The following is a 16870-nucleotide window of genomic DNA, read 5'->3' as shown; positions in this document are numbered from 1 at the left end:
ATAACACAATTCTTTTTAGATAAAATCCATTGAGGCAATTTTACATAAGTTTTCTCTTTATGACTTTCTAATAACGCATTGAGATTTTTTTATAAGACAATAATGACTATTGCAATTTTCTTCACAATACAGTAAATCTATACGTTTAAATACACCTGTATTTTCGCTTATATGTAACGGAAAAATTGTTTCATTATCATAATCAATGCCATATATATTAATAGAAATTTGTTCCTTAGTAAATACAGAATTATACATATGTTCAAATTTGCTTATGTGTTCTACTTCAACTGGGAATTTTATATTAGTTTTTTTCAAATAATGGTAATAAAGTATTAATATATTGTATGTAATTATTCACACGATGTGGATGTTCTTTTACTGGATATAAAGCAGCTAGAATACTATACATAAAACATCTATTATCATTATTTTCAATATTTAGAACACAATTCTTTTTAGATAAAATCCATTGAGGCAATTTTACATAAGTTTTCTCTTTATGACTTTTCAATAACGCATTGAGATTTGTTATAAGACAATAATGACTATTGCAATTTTCTTCACAATACAGTAAATCTATACGTTTAAATACAGATGTGTTTTCGCTTATACGTAACGGAAAAATTGTTTCATTATCATAATCAATGCCATATATATTAATAGAAATTTGTTCCTTAGTAAATACAGAATTATACATATGTTCAAATTTGCTTATGTGTTCTACTTCGACGGGGAATTTTATATTAGTTTTTTCAAATAACGGTAATAAAGTATTAATATATTGTATGTAATTATTCACACGATTTGGATGTTCTTTTACTGGATATAATGCAGCTAGAATACTATACATAAAACATCTATTATCATTATTTTGAATATTTAGAACACAATTCTTTTTAGATAAAATCCATTGAGATAATTTTATAAATGATGAAGCTGACAGAGGATCATATTTACTGATTTTAATTTCTAAGTGATGGTTTGGTTCAGAACATAAAGACCACCCTGATTTCTTAATTGCCCTATTTTCTTGTTCAACTAAAATTTTATTAAATAGTTTTTCAATTATAGAATTCACATCTGTACTCGGTAAAATAATTTCGTTACCACTATTTACAAAGAATCTACATGTTTCTAAATCTACTGGTTTTACAAAAGTTGTAGCCAAAGAAAAATTTACTTTAAAAGATGTATTAGTTTGTTCTTGTTTTAATATGTCTAAACAGTCTTTTCTTTTATTATTTAAAAACATCCACTATCCTCATTTAAAACAGTATCACATTTTAAAATGATTTTTTTCAAATTATTATTAAATAGAGTATCAGTTGGTGAATTGATAGTATTTGGTTTAACCTTTTTTGTTGCCATTTTTTTAAAAAAATAACTCGATGTTACTATAATAATTCTGAAGTGAGTTTTTATAATATGATATTATTATTATAAAATGTCTTACCTAAAAAGAAAACAAAACCACACTAATAATATAAACACACACACAAAAAAATCTGAACTTTACACTTGAAACACCAAGAAGGAAGTGATTACAAAAAAATATCTCGGTCAGTCTTTTATACCTGTGTGATCGCATTACGTCATATTGCGCAATAGGGATGAGTCACGGTCGGGGATTCCCCTCTTTTTTTTTAATCCTATCGTTGAATGAAAAATTATACCGCGAGCCATCAACATATACCTTTGTGATTGATTGCATTACGTTCGGGAATTCTTTTTTTTTAAATCCTATCGTTGAATGACAAGTTATTGTCTGTTAAAGAGAAAACTAGCTCAATGTTTTTTTAAAATCCGGGTGAATAACGTAATGAGAATTATCCACATATGGCGGAAGTTATTATGTAACTGATAACAAAACACGGAAGTTCGCATTCTTTGCAATCTTTAAATATAGGTTAGAACAAGTTCACTCCTTAAAAGAATCTTTGCTATTTTTAAACTCCGCCATTGCCGGTCCCAAGCCCTGGATGAGAATGGAGGAGGGTTGGGGGTGTTGCTACCCCCGTAAAAGAAAATAATCTCTGCTATGTTCAAATAGGGGTTGGAAAATATACCATACTCTTTTATTAGCTGTGCTATGTTCAAATAAGGGTGGAACGAGTCTTGCTATGTTTTCGTAATTAAAATAGGGGTTGAAAAACGGGTTCACCCCTAAAATGTGCTCATAAAAGAGAACGAATACACCCCTGTTCTCTGCTGTTCAAATAGGGGTGGAATACACCCCCGTAGTCTTATGTAATTTCTGCTATGTTCAAATAGGGGTTGGAAACGAGTTCACCCCTGCTATGTTTCGTAGTCTCTGTCTGATGCGCTATGTTCAATTAAGGGTTGAAGTCTGACACCCCTAAAATGGAGGTGGTTGTGTGTTACGTATTCTCTGCTCTGCTATGTGTTGAAATAGGGGTTGGAAACGAGTTCACCCTTGCCAGTCTGATGCGCTATGTTGGAAAATATATACCATACTCTTTTATGTTATGTAGTCTGATGCTAAGGGGTTGAAAACGAATACACCCTTGCCATGTTTCGTAAAAGGGAACGAGTTCACCCTTAAAAATATGCTCATAAAAGAGAACGGATATACCCTTGTTATGTTATGTGTTCGTAGGGGTTGGAAAAATATGCTCATAAAAGGGAACGAGTTCACCCTTAAAAAGTGGTCATAAAAGAGAACGAGTACACCCCCTAAAAAGTGGTCATAAAAGGGAACAAATTCACCCCTAAAATGGAGGTCGTAAAAGACCGTGGTTTCACGGTGTAAGGTGCTCAATTTCCCAGGGGCTCGTGAGTTGGCTAATGTTGGCCTATGTTGTCCGAAGGTGGCCCAGATCGATCCATTTTCTACTACTAATATTTTTATTTTCAAAACTCCATTCATGTTTTTAAATAGAAAATGGAGAGTGAAGGGAAACGCAAAAATTCAAACTTCAATTTTCATCTGTTCACTGCGATAAACCAAACTCCTTTCCATGGTGTACGCTATGACACTGCTAGTTGCTTCTAATTGATAATTACACTAGTTAACAAGATTTTTGTAACATAACACATCTAATCTTAAAGGAACTGTGAGTGCTTAATTCGAATATGCATTCAGTTTTTCCTCCATCACGTACAATTTTCCTGTGACTCAGGGATTTTTGGGAAATTGCCTAAAAATTTCCATTTTTCGCGTATTTCATAACTCTAGCTCTTGTCCCCTTACGAATAATAACACAAGAGTTAAACGAATGAATCTACGACTGGTACTCAATAAACCCTCTAAGTTTCAGAACAATCACTTTATTATTTCTCGAGAAATAAAGATATTTATATGTCTATGCTTTCAGATCTCTTGCTTTTGTGGGGAAAATGATTTGCTTCATTACCGCAAGCACATACATAAAATAGAATACCATATAATTTACATGTAACACATTTTACAATGAACAATAATACAAATATACAAAAATGTCATGAAATAGCCATTGTAACTACCAGAATGTATGAAACTTCCATTGAGTTACATAAATGTACACAACTTCCTTCTTTTATAAGAAGTATTGCATTCTCTAACAAGACCCCAAAAATAATCCTCCATCATTGAAGGATCCCATCGTTCTCGGTACCTTTTCACTGTTGCCATTATGTCTTGCTGGAATCTTTACCACTATTCGTCGCTGACAGTATCTAGATTAGCAGGATAGAAACTGACACAGGAGGGTCCCACAAGTTGTCGCTAAAATCTGATTGCCACATAGCACATCTGATAGAGCATCATGAGAAATGAACATGAGCAAAATTTAAGGTGCTATGGACCAGAAGGATAGGAGTTAGGGGGATTCAAAATTTGAGTTGAGTTGATTTTAAGTTTAACGTCCTTTTCAGCAGCGAGGCTATATGAGACGTGGACCTACTGATTAACGTGGAATCCGAACCACATGAGCTTCCGCCGGGAATCGAACCCGGGTCTCCCACGCCAGAGGCGCGTACGCTAACCGCTTAGCGACGAAGGAGCTCGATTCAAAATTTGAATATCCAAAGAATTATATTATAGAATTATGTACGTTTAAAGTAAATATCTTGAAAACCGTTAAAGCAATCAAAACAAAAGTTGCATAATATAATGAGAACCAAATGCCCTATGAAAAAACTATAAACAGTGTTGCCATAGGTGAAGCAGTGTTGCCAACTCAGCACAAATATTTTATTATATATAGCACCATATAAAAGCATGCACAGATTTAAAATGTACTATTATCACTAAACATAACAGTGAAGTGTAGTGGTACAGTGTTGCACACTGTTGGAGCTACGTGTGCTGAAACTGTACAATGGAGAAGTCTGATACCTGGCAACAGATGGTAATAAAGGGATCTGGGTCTCATACTATGAATTTAGTTCAAATGCATAACACAGATAGTATAATATAGCAAAATGTCAGCAGTGTAACAAAATATTGATACATTTGAAGATGAGTGATGCAATTTTTACGTCCTGTGTCAGCTTCGAAGCAATATAGGAGTACAAAGTAAGATCCGAATTACTTTGAAAGAGAAATATAACAATGAAATGTAAGGTGGAAAGTACAACAAAAACATGTCCGAGACGGGATTGGAACCCGCGACGCCTAATATGTTGGTTGTATAGCCTTCTAGACCACACCGCTGTCCGGTCTGACTAAAAACGAAATGAGATAGTAACAAAATAATTATATTTCCAATGTAAGTATGGTAATATTACGGTGTACAAACATAATCATGTGGTATATAAGAGAGGAAGTAAAAGAATATGTTACTTAACTCGAAAGACACAAACCAAGAAAGTACTCTTCCAAATATTGATAAGATAACATGGAGAAGCATTTTACAGAATTAGAAAACACGTGTTTCTTACCTTGCGTGTATAATTTGGTTACGCAAGTTGTCTACTTATTCATCAGGGCTACAGAAATATATTGCAAAATCCTCAGTTTTTTCTAATGCATTCCTTTATTACCCTTTGTTACCACATATCAGACTTCTCCATTGTAAATTTTCAGCACATGTAGCTCCAATAGTGTTCAACACTGTACCACTACACTTCACTGTTATGTTTAGTGACAATAGTGTATTTTAAATCTATAGACACTTATATATGATGCTATTTATAATAAAATATTTTATGCTGAGTTGGCAACACTGCTTCACCTATTGCAACACTTTTTATTGTTTTCGATAGGGCATTTGGTTCTCATTATATTGTGCAACTTTTGTTTTTATTGCTTTAACGGTTTTCAAGATATTTACTTTAAACGTACATAATTCTATGATATAGTTCTTTGGATATTCAAATTTTGAATCCCCCTAGCTCCTATTCTTCTGGTAAATAGCACCTTAAATTTTGCTCATGATCATTTCTCATGATGCTCTATCAGATGTGCTATATGGCAATCAGATTTTAGCGACTACTTGTGGCACCCTCCCGTGTGAGAGTCTAAAAAGTGAAGGTTTAAAGACATCCTACAACCCAATTCTTTGTACTTCTGTAGTAGGTCTATGCCATGTACGATTTCACTGTAATTCTCCGCTTTGTTATTGTCCAGAAAGTTGTGTACAACACACGTAAATACTGTCCAAGCCGCTAGCTATGCACTGTTTAACTTGCTGTCAAAGCTATCATCAAGCATGAGTTTCCTAAACTGGGGACCAACAAACACTCCCGCTGAAATGTTAACATCATTCAAGTTAGGAAACTTGTGTTACAAGTGCTTGACACCTTCACCAGTTCTGGTCATGACGAAGTTCTTCGTAAGTCCTAACTTTATATGAAGTGGTGGCAGTAGTATCTTATTAGGATCTATCAAAGGAGCATTGCATTCCCTCGGAACATATTTACTCGACATTCCCAGTATTTCACTTCATAATGCTTGTCAGTAGCTCGGCTATCCCTTAAACATAAACAGCATTGGTACCGTACTTCGTTTAAGCGCAAAAGAAGGAAGTCGTGTACATTTCTGTAACTCGATGGGAGTTTCATTCATTCTGGTAGTTTCAATGACTGTTTCATGACAATTTTGTATATTTGTATTATTATTTATTGTAAAATGTGATAGATGTAAATTGTATTCTATTTTATGTCTGTGCTTGTTGTAATGAAGCAAATCGTTTTATCCACCAAATCAAGAGATCTGAAAGCATAGACATATAAATATCTTTATTCGTCTAGAAATAATAACCCGAATGTTTTGAAACTTGAGGAGTATCAACCAAAGTTTCCTTGGTTTAATTCTTGCGTTATTATTTGTTATGGGGACAAGAGCTAGGGTTATGAAATACGAAAAAAAAAAAAAAAAAAAAGAGAGAATTTCACAAAAATATCTCTGTTGCGGGAAAACTGTACGTGATGGAGAAAAACGAAATTCATACTGGAATTCAGGGCAGAAATTTTCTTTAAGATAAGGTGTTTTCTCTCATGTTACAGGAAGAAGTTAAAATTAGTTGACTAGTGTTATTAAAACGATTCGTAACTATTAAAAAGTTCGTTGCTGAATTTTGTGTCTGTCTGTCTGTCTGTTATTTGCGAATTTTTCAATTTTGAGCCCTCTATTCGATACAGCATCAACAATTAACTGAGAAAGTGACGGAATATTTCGCGTCACTCTTACAGTTCTCGAGATATTGGCCAAAAAATGGCTGATTTCCGGAGATTTAAGAAGCCATATGTCGGCAACTATAAGCTATACAGAGATGATATTGGTGTTGATCAATACCTAAGAGGATGGTGAATATTTTGGTACCAAATAGTAACCGGTGGCCACTGGTTTGGCCTATGGCCAGTTGGCCAGTGGCCACCAGTTAATATCGTTACCAAAATGTTTACCATCCTCTTAGGTATTGATCAACACCAATATCATCTCTCTATGACTTACCGTTCCCCAGATACTGGCCAGAAAAGTTCGAATTTTGGGAGATTTCAGAAGCCATATCACGGGAACCGTAAGTCATACAGATGATATTTTGCGATTTTTTGCGAGAAACAGAAGAAGGTGATGTGACACGGACATGATGCAGGGGGCGATGTGGCTCAGTGGTAGAGCGTTCACCTCCGGTGCTTGGGGTCCCTGGTTCGATCCCAGCAAGCGCTTTGTGGTGGACAAACACCGTGCTTGTGAGTTTTCTCGGGGTTCTCCCGTTTCCTCCCACTTTCTTCATTCCACCATTTCATTCATTTCTCGTAATCACCGTGAGACGCAAAACTTCAAAATTTCATTTCACTGGCATGATGCACACTAATCACTGGTATTATACGTTAATATTTTACATAAACAAAAACTTTTCATGATAACAGTTTTCCCACGTCCTTAACTTCATCAACTAAATTCCACTTTAATTTTTAAAGCTGAGGGCATTTCTCATTACATAGTAGTAAATATTGTTAATTTTAATTTTAATCAATTTTGGATTGGGAAAATCCTGCGGGCGTTTCTGGTCCTAAATATTCGTTGTGGAAAGGGTGTCGTACCAATTGATCGGATAGGGAGTATTACGTCATGTATGGATGTCTGTTGCTATGGATACAGATAGGTATCTAGATAATACAAACACCTGAAAAAAAGTGCAATTTACCAGATTAATATGATGTTGGATCAACTTTCGTCCTCCGAGCAGCTCTGATGTTACGTGGAGTGAAGTGATGCAAAACTTAGAGAAAAGTTCTACGATAATAGTAATTACTTTTATTATTAGTACACTTCTCTCTATTAAAAATGCAGCACCTAAAAGGAGACACATTATCAGCCCCACATTGTCAAACCAGAGACCTAATAGTACAAGTAGCAAATGATTAAACGTGCTAACTGGAGTAAATGGAGAATTACTTCAACACGGCAAGGCATATAAAGGATGATCCCTTGGATATTCTCCTCTCGTATGGCAACCTATGCGTTTACGACACGATGTCATGGCTCATCAACTGTAGCTGACCGAGCTCGCAAGTGTGGATCAGGAGAACGCACTGGCCAAGGTATCCGAGGAACATTGTGACAAGCCAGGAAGTTTAAGACAGTACATGCAACATGAGGGCGTGAGTTATCCTGCTGACCATAGTCGAGAAGAACATCTCATCAATGTATGATTCAATTGTCAAATGTTCGTCCATGCGTATGTTACATCCAGAAAAAAGTATATAACTTCGTTAACTGATTACAATCCAAAATATGAAACAGTGTGTGCTCTTCCAACAACTAGTTAAGTATGTTTCTCGTCCAGAGATACACGAAATCATCAAGACATGGGGCATAATTCTGAAATCAATTAATCCAAACTTCACCACACGTATCTGCAACAATGCTACTTACGAAATGTTTAGGTCGAAAGCAAAGATTTCGACTTTAAGTTCGAGCGGACACAAAACACTATTTCCGCCATGACGTCCTCCAATCTTATCAGTTTTCATTCGTGGCGTAGAACATAACTTTACTGATGAAGAAATTTACTTTGAATTACATCAAGAAGGACTACCAGTCAAGCGATATATACGAATCAATAATAATCCAACATATTTAGTCCGCGTTCTCACTGATCAACAACAGTTGATCGAGCAACTTCTTCTCGAAGGTGCATATATATACCGCCGTTGTTACAAGTTGAACCATCTCGCACTCCATTACCTCTACCTGTTAGATGCGAGAAAAGTGAACACTACAACTAACATCGACATCTGAGTGTACAAATATTGTTGCGGCTACTATTCACTTGAACATCTTTCTAAAAGCTGTTCAAATCTCAAGGAAACATCACATTGCGACCGATGTTCTTTACGTCACCCTACCTATAGCTACAAATCTCAAGGAAATATCACATACATTACGATCGATGTTCTTAACGTCACCCTACCTATAGCTGCAAGTGAAAACCTAAGCCTCAACCTGATCCGGCTAAGCCAGAACTTGTGCCGATACGTTCCGTTGACACTACAACAGAGCTAGCTAATTCGCTACGCCATCTAATACCTGTTCAAGAGCTATCACGCTTCTTATTTCTTTAAAGAACATTTATCCTTTTTATTGCAACCATATCCTGAATCAGATCATACAGACTACTGTTTAATTTACAACTTCATGCTACCTACTCTGGACCTATAGTTCACTTTAAATTCAGCTAATCGAAGTCTACGTTTAATATGGCTGCTTCTACATACAATTTTATACTATAGTACGGAAAGTATAATGTCGTTGGCTTCCCGCGAAAAGTTGTAGTGACGTTTATGCAGAGTTGCCAGCTTGGTTATTTGGCTCGCTGAGCGCAGTAGACGGTTTCGACTTTTCTCTTTTCATTCCCATATTGCAGATTAGACTGCTTAGTTTGACATAATTACGTATGAAAGAGTATTCAATTTCCAATTATCTGTTCAAAGCAGAATATAATAATAATAATAATAATAATAATAATAATAATAATAATAATAATAATAATAATAATAATAATAATAATAATAATAAATATGCAATACCTTCATATACCGACAAAGCCATGTGAAACAAATGGGCATTGACACTTGAGAGTTGAAGTTTTACTATCCGCGAAAATAGAAACTGACCTTGCGATGAGTAAGTTATTCAAATCTGAAGGGTGGTGATTAGCTGTCCTCTTACCACACCCCCAGTGATTAGCAGGTCCAAGCGCGAGAAGCCAACGACGTTATACCTTCTGGACTTCAAGTATCATTATGACTTGACTTCTTATCAATCTTAACCCACCACGTGCTCTTTACACCAACTTCTTCAAGAACAAACTGCAGCCTTTGCACTTAACACAACGTTCCTCACGCCATATCTTTCCTGTTACTTTTCAAAATATCATTACTCCATCTGGTCCACGAGTTTACGAAGGTATAGTTATAGGTATTAGGAGGCGCGGATTCAAGGGGAGGCTATAGGGGCTATAGATCCCTTGACGCTCAGGTATACACTGAATAAAATGGGCTTCAATCCTCTTTTACACTGGATAAAGCGGCAACTCTGGTTTAGCCCCTCCCTTCATCATATGCTGGATCCGCCACTGGGTATTAGCCAATGCCTTCCTTATCGAACAGTCACAGTTTCACCTTCGGTCAACTGAGCATAATGTCATGGTCATTTATTTTCGAGGTCGCACTTTCACCTTTGTCACCATCAATTTTCGTACAGGCAAAGAACTCAATTATGGCTTCTTTCGGTACATAGATTCTTCCAAGGATATTTAAATAGAGAATCTGCCCTTACAACAAAATCGTGAAGCCATACGTCAGTTTCGCCAGTCCTACTCTGCCCACTCCGTCCAATAAGATCGCAATGTTTTGAGCCAACGATCATGGCGGAAACGAGAGTAGCCAATCAGACGTGCTGATGCTCGGTTTTTTTTTTTTTTTTTGGCTTTATTAATTTAATAGAATGAAGATATATATGGGTAGATCCTCTATTTTATAACATCCTTGGATTCTATTTTCAAGCACTACATTATCATGCCGGATTTAAACATTCATAGCAGATCATATAACTTCCTCGACTTTCTTTACATTGAGACAGTTGCTGGGTGCCATGTTTTACTGAAGCCTACACGCCCAGCCAGCAATATTACTTCTGATGTTATCATATCAATATCGCATATCCTGATGTCCCGCAGAGTACATATCAATGTCCTTGATTCTAAAAGTGGCGACCATGTCTATCAAACTTGCATTCCTCTACTCACATTTTTTGAACCTAAGGTATCTCCTCAGAAAGTTTTCTACTACAAACGGGCTAATTGGGACCAATATCGCTCCGATCTGGACACTCGGTTAATAAACTGCTCATGGCTACAACGCAATACGATCTTGATCATACGATCGCTGCTCTTATTGCAACTATCCAAGACGCAGCTCAGCGTCCCATGCCAACAACAGAAATACAATTCCATAAACCAAAATTACCTTTACACTGTTTTCCTTTCATATCCATCTCTCATACAGTATATTCCCCATGCCATAAACGTCGCCAATAACTAGTGGCCCACTTGCCGGTAAATGTCGATCGTCGATATAGCGACGCGTCGAAGGATTGCCGCTAGTGTGCCACTGGCGGCAGGGTTTCATCGAGTTGAAACAGATATGTAGAGTCGGGGTGTTGAAGTTACCACCACGTAGCATCGAGGGCTTCATTTTGGTCCGCGCTCCTTCGAAACGTCGCGGATCGCGAAGAAACCAACACGAACTATCGCCAGTCATGTGCATAAGGTTATTATTATATATTATTTTTTCCTGATGAATTGTTCCTAAAGTGAGCTCCAGGGTCAAGAGTAACTCCTGCCTCTATATTATGAAGTGAAAAATCCGTGTATAATTGTATGAATGTAGATGGCAACTCTAGCCGATCATTAGAAACTGAATATGGGAGAACTATGAAATAAAGTATATAGACGCGTGTCATTTTGTTATAAAATTACATGACGAATGTATTCTATCTGATCCCAAACGGATATCGTCGAATATAGACGATTAAAGGAGCACTCTGATTCGAACCCACCCCGGGGTACTTTTTCTTTTACTTTCTTAAAGGCATTTTCAGACTCGACTTAAAGTAAACAAATTACGCATATAAGAGATTCAACATATTTTGAGGGAGGAATTTTGTGGTTCCTTGGCATTTAGTCGCGTCTCTGCGACTGGTGGGTCGCTGGTGGTGTAATTTTCAAAACGGAAGTGAAGCTATCGTGGATCGTAGCTGCAGGGCCGCCAATTTTTGGCGAGATGTCGCTAGTTGCCCATCGGTGGTCCACCGACACTTACGGCAGGGGGTCGTGAGTATCTAGCTACAGGAAAGACGTTCCTGCAAGATCAAAAATAGTCCCCATCAGCATCAACGAAATTCTGCCAACGTTCTGGAAGGCCATGGATTCCATCGCGGTAGAACTTGGTGAGCCGGGAAGCGAAGAAGGTATCAAGTGTATTTTGCACCTTTACTAGGGATTTGAAATGGCGTCCTCTAAGGTGATTATTCAAGGAATGAAACAGGTGATGATCGGACGGTGCAATGTACGGGGAGTATGGTAGATGCAAGTGTTTCCCATCCAAAGCGTAGAATGGTGTCCCGGATCATCCTAGCCACGTGGGGCTTAGCTTTGTTCTGTAACAGGGAGACTCTTTTGCGATTCAGAAGTGCTGACTTCAGTGTTTTGAGTTTTTCTTGAACACGGCTCAACGCTGACAGTACATAATTGCATTGATGCTCTGACCAGCTGGTAGCAGTTCCCGATGCACGATGCCGTTAGCAGTCCGCCAAACACACAGGAGGATCTTCCTCTGGTGCAGTGCTCTTTTCATGGGATGCTAACCAGTGATGACGGTGCCGTGGAGCTTCGTACAGGACCCACTTCTCATCACATGTCAACACCCCGTCCAGAAATAGCTCTTTCCTCAGACGGGGCAGCAAAGAATCTCAGGTAACTGCTCGCGTTGCCTTCTGGCACGGATCCAATCATGTGGAACCCATCGATCCAACTTGCAGTGCTTTCCAAGTTGATGAATGTGCTTCCGAGCGGTTTCTTCACTCACACTAGTTTCTAGTCTCAGTTCCTCACATGTCTAGCCACTGTTTGTCTCAATTGCTGCGAGGAGATCTTCAGTTTGTACATGTGTTGGTCTTCCGGCACGTGGTGCGTCTTCGAGTGTTTCGTCACCGTCTTTAAACTTGTTAAACACCGCTGCATTGTCCGCGTAGTCACGACACCCTCACCATAGGTCTGGCATATCTTCCGCCCCGCTGTAGCGGCGTTTGACCCCAGCTTGTACTCGTACACCATACACGCCCTTAGGACGCTCTATAGAAGTCCCATGTTCACTCTATCATTACCCAAGTTCACTGTGTAACTGAACTTCCACAACCAGGTAGTATGTTGGATATACCCACACCAACAACTCACCTTCGCCTTATCTCCATTCGCATTCAACTCACGGTATGAGGGGCAATTGAATACAGACTTCCACAAAAAGTGATAGAACTTTCTTGGTTCCCTTTATATATTGTTGCATATAAGAAACAACATTGAATTCAAACTTGCAACACACTTGCTACTGAAACACATGATACTAAATATTAGCGAAATTCCATCAACTCACTGGCAAAACTTCCCAAACGCCATATCCCATTGTCCACAATAATCAGGCAGTCACCTGGCATTCTCCACACGTAAATTCTGCCAGCAGTTGGAAACCAGATAAAGAAGACTCATCCAATTAGATGACAGTCTTCCACTGCTCCATTGTCCAGTTCTTATGGGCATTGCACCGCTGTCTCCGTATAGCAGGATGGTCAACAATCACGAGTAGTTTGGAAATTGTAGATCTGCCATAAATATCCTGCTTGTGGAGTCCTCTTCTGACTATTTTGACGCGAACAGGGTTTGTAAGCACTGTATTCAGCTAAGCTGCGGCCTTTGCCGCCGTGGTAATCTTCTGCTTGATCACAATCCTACCAAATGTGCGTCTGTCTGTGTGACGCAACACACACTTGCATCCACGCTGGTGCTTCGCTGATGCGGTTTTTCCGGAACACTCGTAGGCACGCATGATCTTCGAGACTGTCTCTCTTGATACGCCAAACATTTCTGCTGCTTTCGTCACGGAAGCTCCCACCATATGCGTACTCACAATTTGTCCTCTTTGAAACTGTCAGCTCAGACATGATACAAGATAACCTGCACAGATCGGTTGCTGAACTGTAACTGACTCGTCTGTTCGATTGGCCAGATTGTATACTTCACAGGATGTACCGGTAACTATAGTGACACCTACAATTCAGACGCAAAGTGTTTGGATTGGCTATCTCTTTTACACAAGATGTTTTCATATTTTTGTCCATTCTGTACTTTCATAGCTGCTCCTTTTATTATTCACCTGCCAAATCATCGATTCCTGACATTTCTTGAGTCTTTATCAAGCCAAGTCAACCAGGTCTCTCGTAGTACAATCGGCTATTTTCTTCGGGTCAACTTCATCTTCTTCCAGCAACACTTCGGTTTTCTATCTTCCCTGATATAGTTTTTCGATTTTTTTTTCACTTTTTTGCAACTTTCTTGTGCTCACACTAATGCTCCATCTTCTTTCTGTATTCGATCGCTCTTTATCCTCGTGCCGAAAATTTTTGATAAATTTATATGCTGTTTCCAGCTTACCTTCCCTGGTCAATTTATTAACTTCTTTACATCTCTCTTCCATATACTGTTTCTTAGCTATAGTTGATTTCCTGTTGATCTCATTACTCAGTGCTCGGTATTTCCTTGTTTAGGTTCTCTATCTTCCTTATAATCTCCTCAGTTATCTATTGTTTCTTCATTTGGACTTTTTGTCATCAAATCTCTTTTTTTATCCGCTGCCTCCAACATATTACTTTTCAGCCTGTTCCACTCTTCAGTGTCTCCAGAACTATTTTCTATCACATTTGTATGTTTTCTCTGCATATGCCCACCTTGATTCATCGTTATTTTTCAGTCTTTCTAAGTTCCATCTCGGCTAGATCGTTTCTTTAGGTTTCTGTATTTCAGCTCACACTGACATATCCCCACGTTGTGGTCACTGTCTATGTCTGCCCTCCCGAAATTCCTGCAATTCTTAACCTGATTTCTAAATCTATTTTTGACTAGAATATAATCAATCTGGTATTTTCTGTTCTTGCCTGGAGATTTCCAAGTGTATATAGATGGTATTGAAACCATCTGTTGCACACTTTACTTTGCATTGGATACATTCCCATATTTCCGTCCACTCCTCCTCCTATCACGACATTTCGGTCTCCCCTGATGATCAGCTTGTCTTCGCCTTTAATTCTTCTTATGACTCCGCTTATTTTGTCATAGGTCTCTTCAAACTCTTCATCATCATAGGAAGATGTCGACACATACACTTGGATTGTCAGTTTGGTATCGAGTTTCACAAGTAGTATTATTCCACAAATTTGTGCGTATCCGCTGACTCTCTGCTCTAGTTCCTTGCTTAGAATCACTTCCACTTCTCCTGTACCTGTCCATCCTTCTTATGTTTTTGTGTGGCTTGTGCCTGTGTGAATTACTCTGTAGTCGCCACTCCAGAAGTCTCCATTTTCTGGACACCTCATCTCATCTCCCAAAACATATTTATAAACCCATTTCATCTCCATTTTAAGGTTTTCTAATTTTCCGCAATGTAAAAGTGATCTGACATTCCATGTTCCTAATCTACTACTAGTTTTGTTTCTATCTTTGAAAACATTCTTCTGTACAACGGGATCTTCTTGTACTCTGATACTCGGGGAGGATCCAAAGGACAAAAAAGATTTTTTAACAAAAAATTCATTTTTCCGCGATTTTCCCGCCTCAGATACATTGTGGAAACACCGTTTAAAAGGCTGTTCTATTCTGGAGAGAATGATGTACGAACCATAATCCTAGGATAAATAGGGATGTTTCAGGAAATTTTTACCCGAGATCCTGTTTAATGCGGGAATCTGGGGTATTGTGGGATATTTTTAGCACATTGGTAAATATTTTTTACCTTACTTTTCAAGACAGAAGCCTGAAATTTACTACACACATTCAGTATACTCCTTAGTGTTTTTCAGTTGATTTTGAGATCGGTGCGTTAACACATGGGCAAAAAAGTAAAGAAGGGATATTTTTAACAAAAAAAGAATCCGTTTTTCGCGATTTTCCCGTCTCAGATACATGATGCAGACATTGAATGGTACCGTTTGAATGGTAACTGTTCTATGCTGAAGAGAATGAGGTACAAAACATGACCCTAGGATAAATAGAAATGTCTCAGGAATTTTTTATATTACATCCGGGTCTTTTGGGGTAATCTGGGGCATTGTGGGATTCATTGGTAAATACTTTCACCCCTTACTATTCAAGATAGAAGCTTGAAATTTCGTACATACATTTAGTACACCCTTTAGTGTTTTTTCAGTTGATTTTGAAATACGTGCTATTAATACGGGGGGGGGGGGGGCACCAGAGGAGCTCAAAATTAAAAAACAAAATCAGAAAAAATATCGATTTCTCTCAAAATTCCCTGCCTCACGGAAATGATACGGAAATGTAAATGGTACCGTTAGAAAGGCTGTTTGTTATATTCTGAAAAGAACAAGGTATGAACTATGATCCTAGGATAAATAGGGATGATGCTGTAGCTGCTTGACTGAAAGTCTATAATTTACCTAAAAACAGCCAAAATTTAAAAAGGTTACAGAGTTTAATCTCCTAACAAGAAAGAAAATAATGTAAAATCAGTAAAAAATTTATTAATGCAGTTAAAAGACTATTTTAGTACGCTTTTATTTAACGCAATAATATAAACAAGAATGTATATTTCAACCACGAAACTTCCTTTTTCGTAAGAAATATATGCATTTTTACAAATTAATTTTTACTACAGCGTATGTAGAAAAGCAGTTATATTACGTGTTCACATAAATTATAAGAAGAATTACACAACGATGTTAAGCACTTCCCGAACGTTATTTTCAATTTGCAAATAGAAATCACATAGCCTTCTAGTCTTCTTCTGCTTCTAAGTTAATGTGATTACCAAACTTCCCGTATAACTGAGTTTTTAAATCACACATCGCTTTCTTCAGATCTGTACACGAAGCCTCCAGATTCTTGATCTCGTCCTGAATGTTCGTCTTCGCATTTTCTATGGTTTGCTGAAAAAAAAAAAAAAAAAATAGACTTTAGATATAGAATCCACAATACAAACAAACAAATTAATTACGGCCTCACCTCAAGTGTGCCGTTTACACTGGTCGATTCCAAATTTTGTGTAGATTGTCCGTTCTAATTGAATATAAATAAAAAAAAAAAAAAAAAAAAAAAAAAAAACATGGTCGTTATTTCTTTATTACATTTTA

The 16870-nt window shown here is 37.6% G+C and overlaps 1 protein-coding gene across 1 annotated transcript in view; it reads right to left on the bottom strand.

Moving 5' to 3' along the window:
- Positions 1 to 16241: 16241 nt before the first annotated feature.
- Pfdn4 (prefoldin subunit 4) overlaps positions 16242 to 16870 on the bottom strand; it is a 32245-nt gene continuing 31616 nt past the window's right edge. Inside the window, exon 4 of the mRNA XM_081745063.1 lies at positions 16242 to 16666. Within this exon, the coding sequence (XP_081601189.1) occupies positions 16514 to 16666 (153 nt within the window). The 3' untranslated portion in view covers positions 16242 to 16513. The remainder of the gene's footprint in view (positions 16667 to 16870) is intronic.

The sequence above is a fragment of the Thermobia domestica genome, chromosome 18 (assembly GCF_964235325.1).
Source record: "Thermobia domestica chromosome 18, izTheDome1.hap1.1, whole genome shotgun sequence".
Taxonomy (NCBI): Eukaryota; Metazoa; Arthropoda; class Insecta; order Zygentoma; family Lepismatidae; genus Thermobia; species Thermobia domestica.
Note: the sequence above shows the minus strand (reverse complement) of the source record. Positions and strands in the feature narration are given on the sequence as shown.